The sequence below is a fragment of the Montipora capricornis genome, chromosome 6 (genome assembly GCF_036669925.1).
Source record: "Montipora capricornis isolate CH-2021 chromosome 6, ASM3666992v2, whole genome shotgun sequence".
Classification (NCBI taxonomy): Eukaryota; Metazoa; Cnidaria; class Anthozoa; order Scleractinia; family Acroporidae; genus Montipora; species Montipora capricornis.
The window spans coordinates 11,625,713-11,642,364 of record NC_090888.1 but is presented as its reverse complement, the minus strand read 5'-3'; the positions used below and the strand labels follow the sequence as shown (position 1 = coordinate 11,642,364).

Below are 16,652 nucleotides of genomic sequence, written 5' to 3'. Positions count from 1 at the left end.
AGGTTCAGAGTCATTACTTGCGATGGAATATTGTTCTTGAATTCGCACCTCCACATTTCTTTGCGCTCTCCGAAAAGGAAGTTAGGAATCAAAATATCTTCTGGTGGATCTTTCAGAAAACTGTTTACTGTGTGAGAAATAACGCAGCGTCGTTACACAACTGCATTTCTTCAGTATACACTCAGTGATTGCCTTCTCAGGGCTCCTTCTTGCGAAGTAGCAATATTACGCAACATCTAACATGCTCTATCTGATGGGTCTTTGCAGTTATTGAAGGCATCCAAGAGCACTTAAAAGTCTGACCATTTGCAGATATTATTTTTGTTTTATTGGCAAACAAATACCTTTACTGAAATTTTGAACACAATTTAAGGAGGTGGAACTCGTCATATTCTCCTGAATTCGCTAAACGTGACAAAGCACCACTTACATGTAGTAGGGTAACAATTTCTCCTCAGTTGTTTAAAGACCCTGACTGTTAGAGAGTTGTATAAACATGATGCATTCACTAGTGCCTCCAGACTAACAATTTTTGTTCCAGGGTACGAGAATACAGCTAAATGAAATGAAGGTGACATTTGCTTCTGTAATTCTAACTCCAATCGCTGATCTTCCTGAAGCCGTTTATTCCTGACCAAGATTTGGGTTTCCCAATGTACAAACCGTAATGCTCACTAGCTCACCCCTTTTTTTACTTTTTAAAGAAACACTCCAGCAGTTGAAGTCGCAGGGAGCCAGTTCGAATACTAAACTTGGAGAGACAGAAGGTACAGTCATGACTAGCATAAATCATTAGATGGATTGACAGAGACTGCCAGAAATCTTACAAAGCTATCTAAATGTGCACACATTCATAAGCCTTGCATTTACTAAGATCAACTTAGTTTAGAGGATATTTTAATACCTTTAGATGGAATCCAAACTTGAAACCTTTCAAGTCATCATATACAATATTGCAGTATTGATACTGGTATCGCAAACTCGCAATTAGACTTAATAATTGTGTATTTTTTGGACATTTTTAAGCTCCAAGTATTCTGTGTAGGGGGAAGGGTGTATCATCACTGGAGTTTAGAGGGCGACTTAGGCAGTTACAAAAACAAATGCTGGTCTGAATGGGAGTAACACTTATGACCTTGCCATAGCACTGCAATGCTCTACTGTCTCAGCCATCTGAGATGTACATGTAGTATGAACTTGCAACTCACCAACTCCCACTGAGATGGCTTGCAAGATCAGATGATCGAGCAGTGTGGGATAGTCCCAGGGTCATGGGTTCGAGTCCAGCTCAGGACTTTAATTTTTTCAGGCAAAAAAAGTGCAACTGCCATTGTCATCTTTGAACAAAGGAGCCCATGCATGTTGAAGTAGAGGACTGTGTGGAAATCTTGACAAATGCTTCAGTGATAACATGTCAATGCCGAGGAAGTCTGTCTCTGTTTTTATGAACATATTTCCTGTCAAGTCCTCTTCATTCATCTTTGTTTGCTTTTTGTTCTTGGTAATTAATTAGAGATTGCCTTTCACCCCTCTTTGTACTTTGTACCGTACTCTTTATAGTGTCTGTGCGGTCACATGACTATGACGTAGGTGAAAAGTTAGTTCCGCCATATTGGAGGAGTGAAATCTGACACGCGACTCCTCGCGTCTTGTAGCGATGCCTTCGGTTTGTCTAATCGTTGGATGTTCCAACGATAAAAAGAGACGTCCAGACCTTAGTTTTTGTAGGGTGCCTAAAGTTATTACTAGTCAAGGCGAGCAGACGGAAATTTTGTCGAATGAACGGCGAACTAGATGGTTAGCGGCCATAAGTCGTGATGACTTGACCGAAAGCAAGCTTGAGAGCGACAGTGTTTGTGGAATTCATTTTCACTCTGGAAAAGCAGCTTCCTTCTGGGATAAATTCAATCTAGACTGGGTGCCTAGCTTGCATTTGGGCCACAGCAAGTTAAAGAGTTCAGACTAACAAGAGAAACAACAAGAAAGAGCCCAGAGAATAAGAGAAAGACGTAAACGCGAGAAGGAGCGTGAAGAACAGGATCAGGCTGTTAAACAAAAAATGTCCAGGAAAGATGAATCAGAAGCCCATGGAGATAGAATCAGGGATATTTCTTTCGCGGTTCAAGATGAAGGAGATTTGGTAGAGGTTCCAGAGGAGGAGGAAGACGGGAACAACATGGCCACGCAAACTGAGCCAAGCGAACTCACGCAATCACGGGAGATGACGGTAAAGTTCGCTTTTACACTGGGTTACCCTCGAGGGAAGTTTTAATGAAAACATTCTCCTTTGTATCTCCACATGTCAACAGACGCTCCCTGACATTGAGAAAATTTCAGGAGTTTGTTCTGGTGTTGATAAAACTACGGCTGGCCGTCCCACACCAAGACCTTGTTTATCGTTTTGATGTTTCTAGAATTGTTGTTTTTCGCATTATTGTCACCTGGTTAACTGTCATGGATGTTCGTTTATCTCTTTTAATTTCCTGGCCAATTTGGGAACAGCTTCAAAAAAAACTTATGCAGTTGGCCCAGGAATTAATTAAGTGATATGAATTAATAGCAATTGAACTAAAGCTCAGTAAAACAGAAAATTTGTTATGGTTTCTAAGGGCAGTGCTTGTGGGATTGACAATATAGTACCCAGTGCAGCCTTATTTGGGTTCTAGTGCTTAGTTGAAAGAGTTTGACAGTGTATTTCAATTTAGTAAAATCCAGCTAGTGGTCGATTATCTATGCTGCATTCTGATTGGTTGAGCTACTACTAGGCTATATGTTATAGCCCACTAGTAGCGAAGAGTGTCAGCTTTGAAAACCAAAACTATGTTTTTGCTAGCTAAAGTTGTTTTGTCTTGATATTTTTTATTTTTTATTTTTTGATATTTTTGTCTTGATATTTTGACCAACAAGTTGGTGTCTGCTATAGAGACGTTTTGACCATGTATTTGGTTTTTTTATATGTTACCTTTCCTTTGTACATAGTTTTTTATTGTATAATTTTAATAATGTAGCTTTCTTTCATACAAATTATGAAATATATATATTGCAAGGTTCATATTAGCCTCCCACACAGATACTTGACACTGTTTCGATCAAATTGTCTGATCCTGTAGAAAATATGGTTAGCCTACGTCTACACGTAGGCTAAAATATGGTGAGCCTTAGTAATAAATAATATTTTTATCCATGGACAAGGGTAATAAAATTGATCAAATATAAAAATATTGTTGAATGGATGGTGTGATCCTCCTCTAATTTCTAACACTGGGTTGGAGAGGCAGTAAAATAAATACAACAATATTTCTAGCTCTTTGGAATGAAGATTCTCCTTCCAATTTGTCTTGTTTATGCTCAATAATCAAAGGGAAAATTTAATACATGTATAAACAGTATTAATATCAGGAGTCATTTGTAATTGGGGCCTTAGTCCACACTGTCCTTTCGTACAGAATGAAAAAATGCCTCTCAAGATAACTGGGTCCTTTCATTCTACCTTAAAATTAGTTCTCTACTGGGATTTAATCTTTGCGGGTACTACCTGGAAATCACTGTCCCTCATCTGTGGGATTTTTCCCAATAAACAAGTACAAGATGTGGCAATGGTCACTTACAGCGTATCATAACAACAAGGGTGTTTACATAATTTTATATAACTGCGTGCAATGAAGAATGTAACCTTTTAAGCCCCATATCAAGTTCTGCAATACAGTGCATTTCTTATGGTACTGTTCAGTTAAACATTGACACATTTTATCTTAGATGGTCCTTTTATTCATTCTCCTGACCTGCATGTTTCATTAGGCAGTGATAATGTAAGGTCAGGAGAACTTATTTGCTACTCGCTGTTAGGGCTTAAAAGGTTATCACTTGGGAAAATGCCCATTATTAAAGATCAACGGTTGGAAAAAGTTCCATTCGACTGGACCTCAAACATCTTGAAAGGTGAGGACGCATCTTCGGGATGTCAAATTGAATAGTCAAGGGTTCATTGAGCTGAAAGAACAGTTCCTTCTTCGGTTGATATTATCCACAATGGCATGTGCGGATCATTCATTCGTTGGAATGTCTCACTTTTGCAAGAACCACGTATTTATCTCGCAATGTTTGTCCAAGAACACTTGTAATAAAGCCAGACACCATATGGTTGTACGCAAGGAGACTTCTGAAATTTTTAAACTGCTCCTTTGTATAAAAACTCGTATCGAGCACTAGATATGACAGAAGATCGCACGACTCGACTGGAGGAAGACATTCCGGAGTACAGTTTTCATCCGGAATAAGGAAAGGGTCGATACCAATGGCCGCTATTTTCTCCACATATCTTCTCCCTTTGTTGCCCTGTAATGACTCGCCATAGGCAGACAGAATAAACTTGAAATTTGTCTCGCTCTCACAAGGACACGCTTCAGTTGCCGCCATTACAAATAGAACATTACTCCTCCAAGATGGCGGCGCCTCGTTTTCGGAATTTTTGTGACGTCACGCGAACAGACACTATTAGCATTTATTTTATTTTATTGATTGGTTAATCAATGTGTTGATTCGATTTCATTAAGACATCCTGAAGAAGCTTGAAACAGACGTAGCTAGCAGCAAAGACACAATAAAAGAGACACATGGTGAGTTCATGCATTTAATTGACTTACTGAGTTAACTGAGCGGAAATGAGGGGATCGAGCAAGAACCTTTTTTTTCACTGCGTTATTTGATATTTTATGGTTTTTAACTTCTGAATGGCTCAAGCCTTATCTCCACTCGTATTTGGGGTCTTATGAAAAGTGATTACGCAATTCTGAGGCAAACGATCAACTGGGTGTTTTTGACACTTTTTGCTCTTTTTTGCAAGACTGCTTGTGCTTTTTTTATTATGTGAAATGAACTACATGTAGCTCGTCAGAATCATTAGTAGTCAACCTACTAACTACTCATCAAGATGGACTTTTGCAGATATTAAGGCTGTTTTATTGGACAAAATAACTGAAAATTGAAACCTATTTAGGAACCAAAACTCATCAGATTCTCTTGAAACGATCAACTGGGTGTTTTTGACACTTCTATTGTTTTTGACGCTTCTAGTCTGTCATGCCCAAATGTGAATCAGATAATGGTAACATCCTTGGGTGTTCAGAAACTTTCAGAATCTCTATTGTAAATAAAGCTAGGGGGCCAGATGGCATGCCAACCTACATTGTATGTTTTGAAGGAGCTATCACATGAGTTGGCACCCATTCTGGCCTCACTTTTCCAACAGTCATTTGATCTGGGTCAATTATCAAATGACTGGATTAAAGCTTATGTTGTTCCAATTTTAGGAAAGTTAAAAGATCACTAGCAAACAATTATAGATCAATATCCCTCACTTCAGTAACATAAAAAATATTAGAACATATTATATCTCATCATATTTGGAAGCATTTAGAAGATCATAGTGTGCTTAGTAACTTTCGAAAGCGAAGAAATTGTGAAACCAGACTTGTAAGGACAATACACGATCTAGTTAGTGCAATGAATTCCAAGAAACAGGTTGATGCCTTCATATTAGATTTCTCTAACGCTTTTGATAGAGTATCTCATCAGAGGCTGCTCCATAAGCTAAGCCATTATGGAATTCAGGGCAGCTTGTTGTCGTGGATTCTTACCAAGAGAACACATAAGGTAGCATTGGAGGGTGTTTTATCAAATCAGTGTTTTGTGACACCGGGAGTAATTATATACTTATATAGCGCTATTTACATAAGAATGATCAGTAGCGCTTTACAATAATTCACTTGAAAACCTTATTCAAATGATATGGTGGTACAACTGAAACCAATTGAATAAAAATAAATCAATAAAATAAATTAATAAGTAAATAAGAAAAAGGTTCTAGCCTGCCCGAATAAGGTGGGTCTTCAGTTTTTGTTTAAAATTACGTAGTGATAGAATGTCACGCAACTCAGCCGGCATGCTATTCGACAGACATGGTGCAGCAGCATAAAAAGACCTGGCACCAAGCGTAAGAAGCATTTTCTCCTTAGGCGGCTGCAGTAAAAGACTACTATTTGATCTTAGATTATAAGAGGACTTAGGCTTAACAGTACTTAAATCACTAATATATGGTGGTGCAAGTCCGTGAATAGCCTTGGAGGGTGTTTTATCAAATCAGTGTTTTGTGACATCGGGAATTCCGCAAGGCATGGTTCTGCGGCCATTACTGTTCCTGATTTACATTAATGACCTACCTTTATGTATTTCATCAACAATGAGGTCGTTTGCAGACGACTGTTTTCTATATCGTAGTATAAATAGTCCAGCTGATTGTGAAGTCGTACAGAAATATTTAGATGCTTTAGCTAAATGGGAAAGAGACTGGCAAATGTCCTTTAATGTTGAAAAATGTCATACCATCTGTTTTTCTCCTAAGAAAGCTGATTTACATGCAACATATGTTCTTAATAATCATGTTTTGACTAGAGTTCATCACCATTCTTACTTAGGTGTTATACTTTCTGAAGATCTTACATGGTTCGAGCATATTGCACATAAAATATCAGGAGCCAAGCAGACTCTTGGCGTTATTAGGAGGAATTTTAGAATTGCTTCTGTAGCCTGTAAATCCAAGCTTTGTACACCTTATTCCAAAATGGCCGCTGATTTATGCGGATACAAATTGGTCCTTGTTGCCTCGTTCAAGATAAAATATTCTTTTGAATTTTAAGCTTAAGAACGAGGCATCAAGGGCTAATTTGAATAAAAACAAAAGAATATTTAAATGGCGGCCATTTTGGAATAAGGTGTATAATAGTCTGGTAAGACCTAAGATAGAATATGCAAATTCTGCTCGGTATCCATATTTACAAAAGCCACATCGTCTTGACATGATGCAACGTTCTGCAGCTAGGCTTTGTTTTAATAAATATAAAAAAAACCAGGAGTAGTAACTAATATGTTAAATAAATTGGAGTGACCATCCCTTGAAGGTAGACGGATTCTCTCTCGGATTGTCTATCGCACTGTTGATATCGAGAGGGATTTGTATCTTACTTTCAAGGTGTGGAAACTCCAAAACGTTTTTAAGACGACAGCGCCATTTTAATATGCCGAAGCTTTGTACGAACAGAACAAGTAGTTTTTTATATATGCGATGTGGAAACAGTCCGGGCCGTAGTTTTATCCCACTTATATTCATACTTTGTAAGTTAACATATTTTAACTTAAAAACATTTTATGGAATTTTTAATATCATCTTAATAATCAGTTTTTGACTTATTATCTAGGATTCATTTGTATTTTTTTTAAGTGTTGTAAAGTATTTGTAAATAATTGCGTAATTCAGCCTTTGCCTACGATTTAGTTTTAATAAACTTTATCTATCTATCTATCTATCTATCTATCTATCTATCTATCTATCTATCTATCTATCTATCTATCTATCTATCTCACACTTAAATTATAATCAGCGCGCAAACAACTTTTTTCCATGGTCAATTAATCAATGGAATAGACTTCCAGGTAATATTGTTAATGTTTAAGGCCGCTCTACTTGACTACCTCATTGAAGCTGGAAAGTGGTTTTGAAATTATTTTATTATATAAATTATTTAGTATTATTTTATTTGTATATAACTTTTCTTAACTTTTCTTTATTTTTATTAATATGTATATGTATTAATTTATGTTGATGTGATGCGTTTGATATGCTTTATCAATTAATGAAGTGAAGTAGAAGTTCTTGCTCTTTTTTTGCAAGACTGCTTGTGCATTTTTCATAGCATAGAATGAAATAGCTCTTCAGAGTCATTCGCAGTCATCGTACTAACTACTAAGCAAGATGGTCTTACGAGTTTTCCCGTAGCTTTCTTTTAAAAAGAAAGTTTAATATATGAGAGAAACAAAATTCGATTTTTACAAACAAACTTCATTCACTAGTGCTTCTCGAGTAACAATTCCAGCATACGAGCATGGCTAAAATGACCCAAAGGCAGTATTAGTTTCAGTAGTTTGATGTCCAATCGCCAAGCACCCGAAAGCCATTTATTCTTAACGAGGGTTTGACGGTTTCAAAATACCCAAAAAGTAACGCTCACTGGTTCATCCTTTATTTTACTGTTTAAAGAAATGCTGAAGCAGTTGAAGTTGCAGGGAGACAGTTCGAATACTAAGCATGGAGAGAATGAAGGTACATTGAAGAATCGCGTAATTCATGAGATGGATTGACAGAAATTGCTAGAAATCCCACCAGGGTATCTAAAATGTACACACAGTCATACGTTTTGCATTTACTGAGATCAACTTAAGGCCCAGTATTACGGGCAACATTTTTTGTGCAACTAGTCGCGCAACAATGTTGCGTTGCAGTTTGAGATGGTTTGTTGCGCGTATTACCACCTTCTTGCGTACCAAATTTTTATCTTGCAAAAAATAGACGTCGCTTTACCATCTCAACTTGCAACGCAACATTGTTGCGCGACTAGTCGCGCGAAAAATGTTGCCGTATTACTGGGCCTTTAGGTAGAGGGTATATAGCTCTTGATAAATTGAATCAAAGGAACTTGCTATCTTTTGAGTCATCAATACAGTAGTGCATTAAAATGAGAGAATAATGAGAGAATTATTGACGATGACGTCACCAACTCGCAGTTGGCCTAAGTAATTGTTACAATTGTTTTCAGTTTCCAAGTATTTCGTGGTAGGGGGAAATGCATCATTATTTCAACTGACTGGAAGCGAAAATGATCAATGGATTAATAGGGGGACTTGCAAAGAAGCAAAGAAGACCTGAAAAAAATTAAGGTCTCAACAGGGGACTCGGACCTATCACTATGCGATTGTGCTGCAATGCTCTACCATATCAGCCATCGGAGATACATGTCTATAGCATGAGCGCACAACGGACTCACTTCCAGATGGCTTGAGAGATCAGATGATAGAGCAGCGCAGGACAATCACATACTTATGGGTTTAAGTCCAGTTCAGGGCTGCAATTTAATTTTAGGCTTCCTTTGCAACTACCGAACTTACTCTCTGAATTGCGATGGTCATTCGCGCTTAGAGTCGTCACGACCCGAAGTTCATTTTATATATATGACTCTATCACATATTTCACTATCAATTATAAGTACAGTCGACCTCAACACAACTAAAGTGTAAGTATCATTCTCAAGTATTTAACGCTGGGAGAACAACGGCGTTTTTATGACTTTCTCTCTTTCAGATGCTTATGGGCCAGTGGGTGACTTCATTGATGTTATTCGACAACTGTACAAAAGGCGTGAAGGATGGCTTGCACCATTCCCGTGGTGTGAAGAGTTTCGATTCCATCTTGACAACATTTTTACCAGGCTTAAAATGGTCAGCAGGAAAAAAGAACGAGGGGTGAAGACTGACTCCATTGTCAACATGTTGGAAATCTTCAAACCGCATGAGGAATGTCCACAACCCAGAAAGGTTTTGATTGAAGGACAGCCAGGCATGGGAAAGACAACCTATTGTAACAAGATTGCTTACGACTGGGCCAAGAACTGTAAAGCTGATGATTCATTTCCTGATGTCCAAGTATTGCTGTTGTTGAAATGTAAAGACATTAACTCTGAGTTACGGGAGGCTATTGATGACCAGCTTTTACCAAAAGACATAAAGAAAGAAGAAAGAGATAAATTCTTCACCTTCGTTTGGGAACATCAATCAAAAGTTTTGCTGGTACTTGACGGATTGGATGAGTTGCCAACCCATCAATTATCCGTCTACAAAGAAATCATTCAAGGAAGAATGCTTTCAAAATGTTACTTAGTGGTTACAGCTCGCCATGAAACTGGGATATCAGTACGGGAATTCTGTGACACCCTGCTAGAGGTCGAAGGATTTACCAAAAACGATGCTGAAGATTTTATCCGAAGATATTTCAAAACCGAAAGTAATTTGGCGCAAAAGCTCTTGGACAAGCTGCGCACAGACGCACGCCTTAGGGGAATAACTGCAAATCCATTAAATACAGCCCTTCTTTGCCTCCTTTGCGAGGACTTCCAAGGAGATTTGCCGAAAGGTAGAACTCTGCTTTACCACGAAATAGTGCAGTGTGTGCTGAGAAAGTATATGAGAAAGAAAGAATTACCAGAAAAGGACGAAGACCTAACTGAATTATACCACACTGAATTGAAGCATCTTGGTTGTATAGCATTGAATGGCTTGCTTAACGATGAGATGTATTTCGACGACAGTGTATTCCGAAATGGCACCTGCAGCTTAATACCTGAATTGGGATTTCTGTCAGCTCAGCTTGGACGCAGCAAACGAAGACCGAGCCGGTGCTATGGCTTTCTACATAAGAGCTTTCAGGAGTTCTTCGCTGCATTTTATCTAAGTTGCCGCCTTGTCGACGAGCAAATTAATCCTGATGGCTTAGTTGCTGACACAAGATATTTTAAGGAGTTTGAACAAGTGCTTATGTTTACCTGTGGTATCTTGGCTCGGCGGTGCGAGGCAAAAGCTATGGCTCTTATGGCAAGTATAGCAAGTCAAATTAACCAATTAAATTTCGAGGAGAGTTTCCACTACTTATGGACTGCATTGAATTGTGTTAGGGAATGTGAAAAGGAACAGGGTACCTTTGAAAAAGAAATGGCGCGTTCTCTTGGTTCTCTTCTTAAAATTCAGCGTATTTATTGTCGACAGCAGATGGGTGACAGTGGCGCTGCTATACTGGCTCACGCAATGGCGACAAACTCAACGGTGAAAAAGTTGCATTTGCTTGGCAGTGAAATCGGTAACTCAGGTGCTGCTGCACTGGCTAAAGCAGTGGAAATCAATTCAACACTGACAGTCTTGTATTTGGTTGACAATGAAATCGGTGACTCAGGTGCTGCTGCACTAGCTAAAGCAGTGGAAATCAATTCAACACTGAAAGTCTTGTATTTGGTTGACAATGAAATCGGTTACTCAGGTGCTGCTGCACTGGCTAAAGCAGTGGAAATCAATTCAACACTGACACAGTTGTATTTGCCTCTCAATGGAATCGGTGACTCAGGTGCTGCTGCACTAGCTAAAGCAGTGGAAATCAATTCAACACTGAAAGTCTTGTATTTGGTTGACAATGAAATCGGTGACTCAGGTGCTGCTGCACTGGCCAAAGCAGTGGAAATCAATTCAACACTGACAGAGTTGCATTTGCCTCTCTGTGCAATCGGTGACTCAGGTGCTGCCGCACTGGCCAAAGCAGTGGAAATCAATTCAAAGCTGACAGAGTTGCATTTGTCTGACAACGGAATCGGTGACTCAGGTGCTGTTGCACTGGCTAAAGCAGTGGAAATCAATTCAACGCTGACACACTTGAGGTTGTTTGGAAATGGAATCGGTGACTCAGGTGCTGCTGCACTGGCTAAAGCAGTGGAAATCAATTCAACACTGACACACTTGTATTTGTCTCACAATGGAATCGGTGACTCAGGTGCTGCTGCACTGGCTAAAGCAGTGGAAATCAATTCAATGCTGACACGCTTGAATTTGGATAACAATGAAATCGGTTACTCAGGTGCTGCTGCACTGGATAAAGCAGTGAAAATCAATTCAACGCTGACACACTTGTATTTGCCTGAGAATGGAATCGGTGACACAGGTGCTGCTGCACTGGCTAAAGCAGTGGAAATCAATTCAACACTGACAGAGTTGAAGTTGTATTCGTATTACATCTCTAGCGAGTGCTACTGCTCCCTTGAAGCACTGACATGGCTCTAAGTTGAACGTATTTCATACTAATCGTATTGGCCTTTGTCAAAACGTTTTGAAATTAATCCTCCCTTGGAGTTTATCTTTGGACCAAAGGTCAGAGCCCAAAAGAATTGTTGCAATAAGCAAATTAAATCTTGCGCATTCAAGATTCTTCCTGTATTGTATTAGCATTGTAATATAGCATTCACATATCAATCATATCGAAATACCTGAAACAAAACGTTTTATTTTCAAAGGGTTTGAATTTCCAGTGAAAACTGTTTTAAAAATTGTACAGCAAACGGCAAGCGATAGTTTTCATTGAAATGAAACATGTGCCGTTATACGAAGTTTTATATGAGGTTTTCTTTGTAACATTTAGTTTTGTATGCAGTCGAGGAAGTTCAAACGAAAGTTTCTAGGTTGTTTCTTGTACTCACATGACTTTTGCTTTGCGCTGCCTTTTACTTTGCTCTCCCCTTAAACTGGCCGTGACTTCCGTACACGTGCGTATACCCACCAACACGCTGGATCACTTAACTTTGAAAATTACTTCCGCCCAGTTCAACAGCAGACCCATACGAGGTGACTTCATCATGTTCTTTTATTTTTCATTCAGGTGAAGAGTCATTTTTGTTAAAATTATCCAAGTCCCATTTAAGAACTGTTGGACAGAGAAAACAAGACAAACGAGTAACACCAGCCATGAAACTGTCAAACGAATGTCTTGACTCTGGAAAGTTTAATAAGGTGTAGGAAATTAAAGTGACAAATACACTAAACATGACGGTATTGTGAACAAAATCCCGCGCTTTAGAATTTAAATTTCTCCCGGTGGTTGCTGGTCACATCGTTCATATTATGCAATATCGCTGAAGAATCCTATGACTGGATGTCTACGAACGCTCTAAAGATGAGATGAACATGGACAGGGCACCGGGTTGCATGAGCTATTAATGCATAAGGGTCACCTTCACAAGGCGTAACTTACCCGTCACAATGCGTAACTTCACACCTTCACAAGGCGTAACTGACTTTTGTAAGGCGTAACTTACCGTCACAAGCCGTAATCCACCTTCACAAGGCGTAACTCACCGTCACAAGGCGGAACTCACCGTCACAAGCCGTAACTCTCCGTCATAAGGCGTAACTCACCGTCACAAGGTGTAACTCGCCGTCACAAGCCGTTAACTCTCCGTCACAAGGCGTAACTCACCTTCACAAGGCGTAACTCACCGTCACAAGGCGTTACTCACCGTCACAACCCGTAACTCTCCGTCACAAGGCGTAACTCACCGTCACACACCGTCGCAAGGTGTAACTCTCCGTCACAAGGCGTATCTCACCTTCACAAGGCGTAACGTATCGTCACAAGCCGTAACTCACCGTCACAAGGCGTTACTCACCTTCACAAGGCGTAACTTACCGTCACAAGCCGTAATCCACCTTCACAAGGCGTAACTCACTGTCAGAAGGCGTAACTCATAGTCGCAAGGCGTAACTCACCTTCACAAGGCTGAACTCACTGTCACAAGGCGTAACTTACCGTCACAAGCCGTAATCCACCTTCACAAGGCGTAACTCACTGTAACAAGGCGTAACTCGTAGTCACAAGGCGTAACTTACCGTCACAAGCCGTAATCCACCTTCACAAGGCGTAACTTACCGTCACAAGGCGTAACTCATAGTCACAAGGCGTAACTGACTTTCATAAGGCGTAACTTACCGTCACAATGTTCAGAAGTCTTAACTTACCTTCTTAAGACATAACTCACCTTCACCTTCACAAGGCAAAAAACAGAGATACTAAGGGGTTTATAGTCTGCCTAATTGTATTTCTGACAATTTGTTTGCCAAACTTAACTTCTGGTTGGCAACACAGTCGACTTTTGTTGTATTTTCGACTATATGAACACTCTCTCTTGTCTCTTTGCAATACTGTTTATGATTAAAAATTGAAGCTCAGCCAGGATGAGACATATTAAAATACAATAAAAAACGTTCTCTGGCTAAAGATTTTGAAAAGGAATATAAGCTTTCGGCTGTCGATCTACAGCCTTCCACGGATAAAACACTGAGTGTAAATTAGTGAAATATATATAGAAAAGGCGAGATAAAAGTGATAAAGAGAACGGGGTAAAAGTATGAAAAATGGTGGCTATTGTTAATAATCATTGTATGTTTTTTCACTTTAACGATGAAATGATAAGTGAAATGATTATATGACTAGTTATAGCTGTCGCTAAAGTGCCAACGAGCCAAGCTTGCGTGATCTGGCGGCTGCAAACATCACGCGGCGTACTCGTGCTTAACTCTCATTGGCTATCGCTACGGTCAACATTTCATCGCTTTGGTCTACATTACAGCTTTTGGTCTACATTACACTCAAATTTGAAGCACTTCTGAGATTTCGTCCGCCTAAAAATCTTCTCGCGGCTCTATAAGCTGCCGCCTCGCCAGGCCTTCTGTCTTCAGAAGGCCTGACTCGTTGGCAATAACCCAAGTTATTCACGGATTTTGATTGGTTCTTGCCTATGATGTATTAGAGGACAGACGCACGATTGACGTCACCATCAGCTTTTATGCGAATAAAGTTTAATTCTTTATTATATAAAACAAATAGATTCCATGTTGCCGTGGGTCTGTTCAGTAATAGATCACAGAAGACGTCAAAATGTGGTGAGAACATCAGTGACACACTTGGCTATCGCCACGTGTGCCACTTTTTTGTTCTTACCACGTTTTGACGTCATCTGTGATCTATTACTGAACAGACGCACGGCAACATGGAATCTATTTGTTAAATCATATATGAACTGCGGATATGAAATCAAGTGAAGCTATGATCCTCGCAGTTATGAACGCAATTTTTACAATTGCGTAAAGAAGCCTGAAAAATTCAGGACTTCAACGGGGTTTGAACCCGTGACATCACGATACCGGTGCGACGCTCTAACCAACTGACCTATGAAGTCACTGACGTTGCCTGAATTTTTCAGGCTTCTTTACGCAATTGCAAAAATTGCATTCATAACTGCGAGGGTCATAGCTTCACTTGATTTTTCACTTTCTTGTAAATGGATATTTTCGTGTGACTTTGAAATAAAAACTGAAATTAAAACTTTTCATTTCGCTTCATGTCATAACCTTGAGCCTAAGCTGTTAACTTTTGAACTTTTCCGTGAACAAAATACAGACGAAGGAATAATTTATTGGTCTCCATTTATAAATATGGTCTATTAGGCCACCAGTATTTTTAAAGTACTTGCCTCCAGCGTTCTCATCGAGAAAGCTCAATTAAGGCCAAAGAGAAAAAACAATGGAGAAGCTGTACCTTCTATACGCTAATTATTCAACCAGCAACTTAGACGGGAAATGTAGACCCCACTCTGACTTGGTCAAACCATGTAGCCAATCTTAGGAAGAAGCTTTCTAAGCGTATCGGTGTTCTCGCCCACATATAAAAAATCCCTGCCAATTAAATATCGCGTAATTTAAAAAAACTAAACTAGTGAGCAGCACTCTGCGAACTGTATCTGTAAACTTGTTTCGTCTAGCTAATGTAAACTTCTTTAGGGAGTTTTGCAATAACACATTAAACGCTCGAATTTAAGCTGTATCTGCTGGCAAAAATGACCGGCATAAACATTAAGGTTTGACCGGACTTTGGAAAGGGAACAGGTGCAGCTGTGAAATATTAGGGCAAGACGTGAGAAATAGTATTTTGGGGTCACGACTGGGACAATGGCACCAAATTTGAAAAGAAAATAGTCCATTTCAGGAGAGAACTCTAGCCTTATTTTATTAACTTGAATGGCTACTAATTGATCACATCGGCATTGAAAGAGGACTGATATCAGACACGTGGTGTGAAATGTAACGCTCATTCAATTCTTCTACTCGTCGGGGGTCAGAATATTTTGCAAGTCTCATGAGATTATTTCGTCCACCCATCTCCCCTATACCTTCCTCATTCTTGCATTTGGTTTTTGCAATTGTTGTGGCGTTTTCTACCCCCACCTTTACTGGGGCCAATTTTAATTAATTGAATTTTGTGTGAATATAAAATTTAATTAAAGCCAATTAAGTCCATCCTGTGTATGACGTCATTCATATGGGTTCTCTTTAAACGAGCAGCAAGAAAAGCGACTTGGCCTCTTAGAGAATTTGTTTTTGTTATTGGCACTGCAGGAAACACAAAAAGCACTCAATGGACGTCACTTTCTTTTGAGGTCCAACTAGGCTGGTGCGGTAAATTTAATTACCCGGAGAATCTCGGCTTTCTGCAGTCCTGCATCATTATACCAAGATCTCCACTAACATGCATGGCCCATTTGCTACGGAATAGACCCTTCCACGGATTTTGGCGCAATCTTGGTTGGGGGGCAAACACGGCTAAATTTAAAGTAAATGAATGGGATTGTGGCCGACTTTGAACCGCTGTAGCGCCGCTAAAAAGAAACAGATTTCTACAGTAAAAGTGTCTTTTAAAGACATTTATACTGAGAATATTTTCATGAAGTGTAAAGAACAGATTCAGGCTACAAAGACCATAAGCGAATGTTTAAGATTCCATACAAACCCTTATAAAATCATCACGGCAAATTGCCGCAAAATTAGAAGCAACATGAGAAGATTTATTATTCGAATTTACGGACGTCATACCTCCCTTAATGGCCTTTTTTTTTGTTGAATGAATGCTATCAATACAACTATTTAAAGTAGTCGCAAAAGTTGGAAACCTGTCTCTTTTTGGCTGTGGTTCAGCCGTTCAAAGTCGGCCAAAATCGCATACATTTAATGTAAATTTAGCTGTGTTTGCCCCCCAGCCAAGATGGCGGTCACAAACGGTGAAAGGGTCTGTTAAGCTTATGTTTAGTTTCAGAGGAATCATCTGAAGAACAAAGCAGGGGTTCCAAAGATATTTTCGACGCTTTTAGCGAATTTGAGTTTTTTTAGCTCCACTCAAAAAA

The 16,652-nt window shown here is 39.3% G+C and overlaps 1 protein-coding gene across 1 annotated transcript in view; it reads left to right on the top strand.

Moving 5' to 3' along the window:
• Positions 1-14,358, top strand: part of LOC138051525 (NLR family CARD domain-containing protein 3-like) — a 16,270-nt gene extending 1,912 nt beyond the window's left edge. Inside the window, exons 3-6 of the mRNA XM_068897751.1 lie at positions 705-767; positions 4,554-4,616; positions 8,093-8,155; positions 9,191-14,358. Of these exons, the coding sequence (XP_068753852.1) occupies positions 705-767; positions 4,554-4,616; positions 8,093-8,155; positions 9,191-11,706 (2,705 nt within the window). The 3' untranslated portion in view covers positions 11,707-14,358. The remainder of the gene's footprint in view (positions 1-704; positions 768-4,553; positions 4,617-8,092; positions 8,156-9,190) is intronic.
• Positions 14,359-16,652: the final 2,294 nt, after the last annotated feature.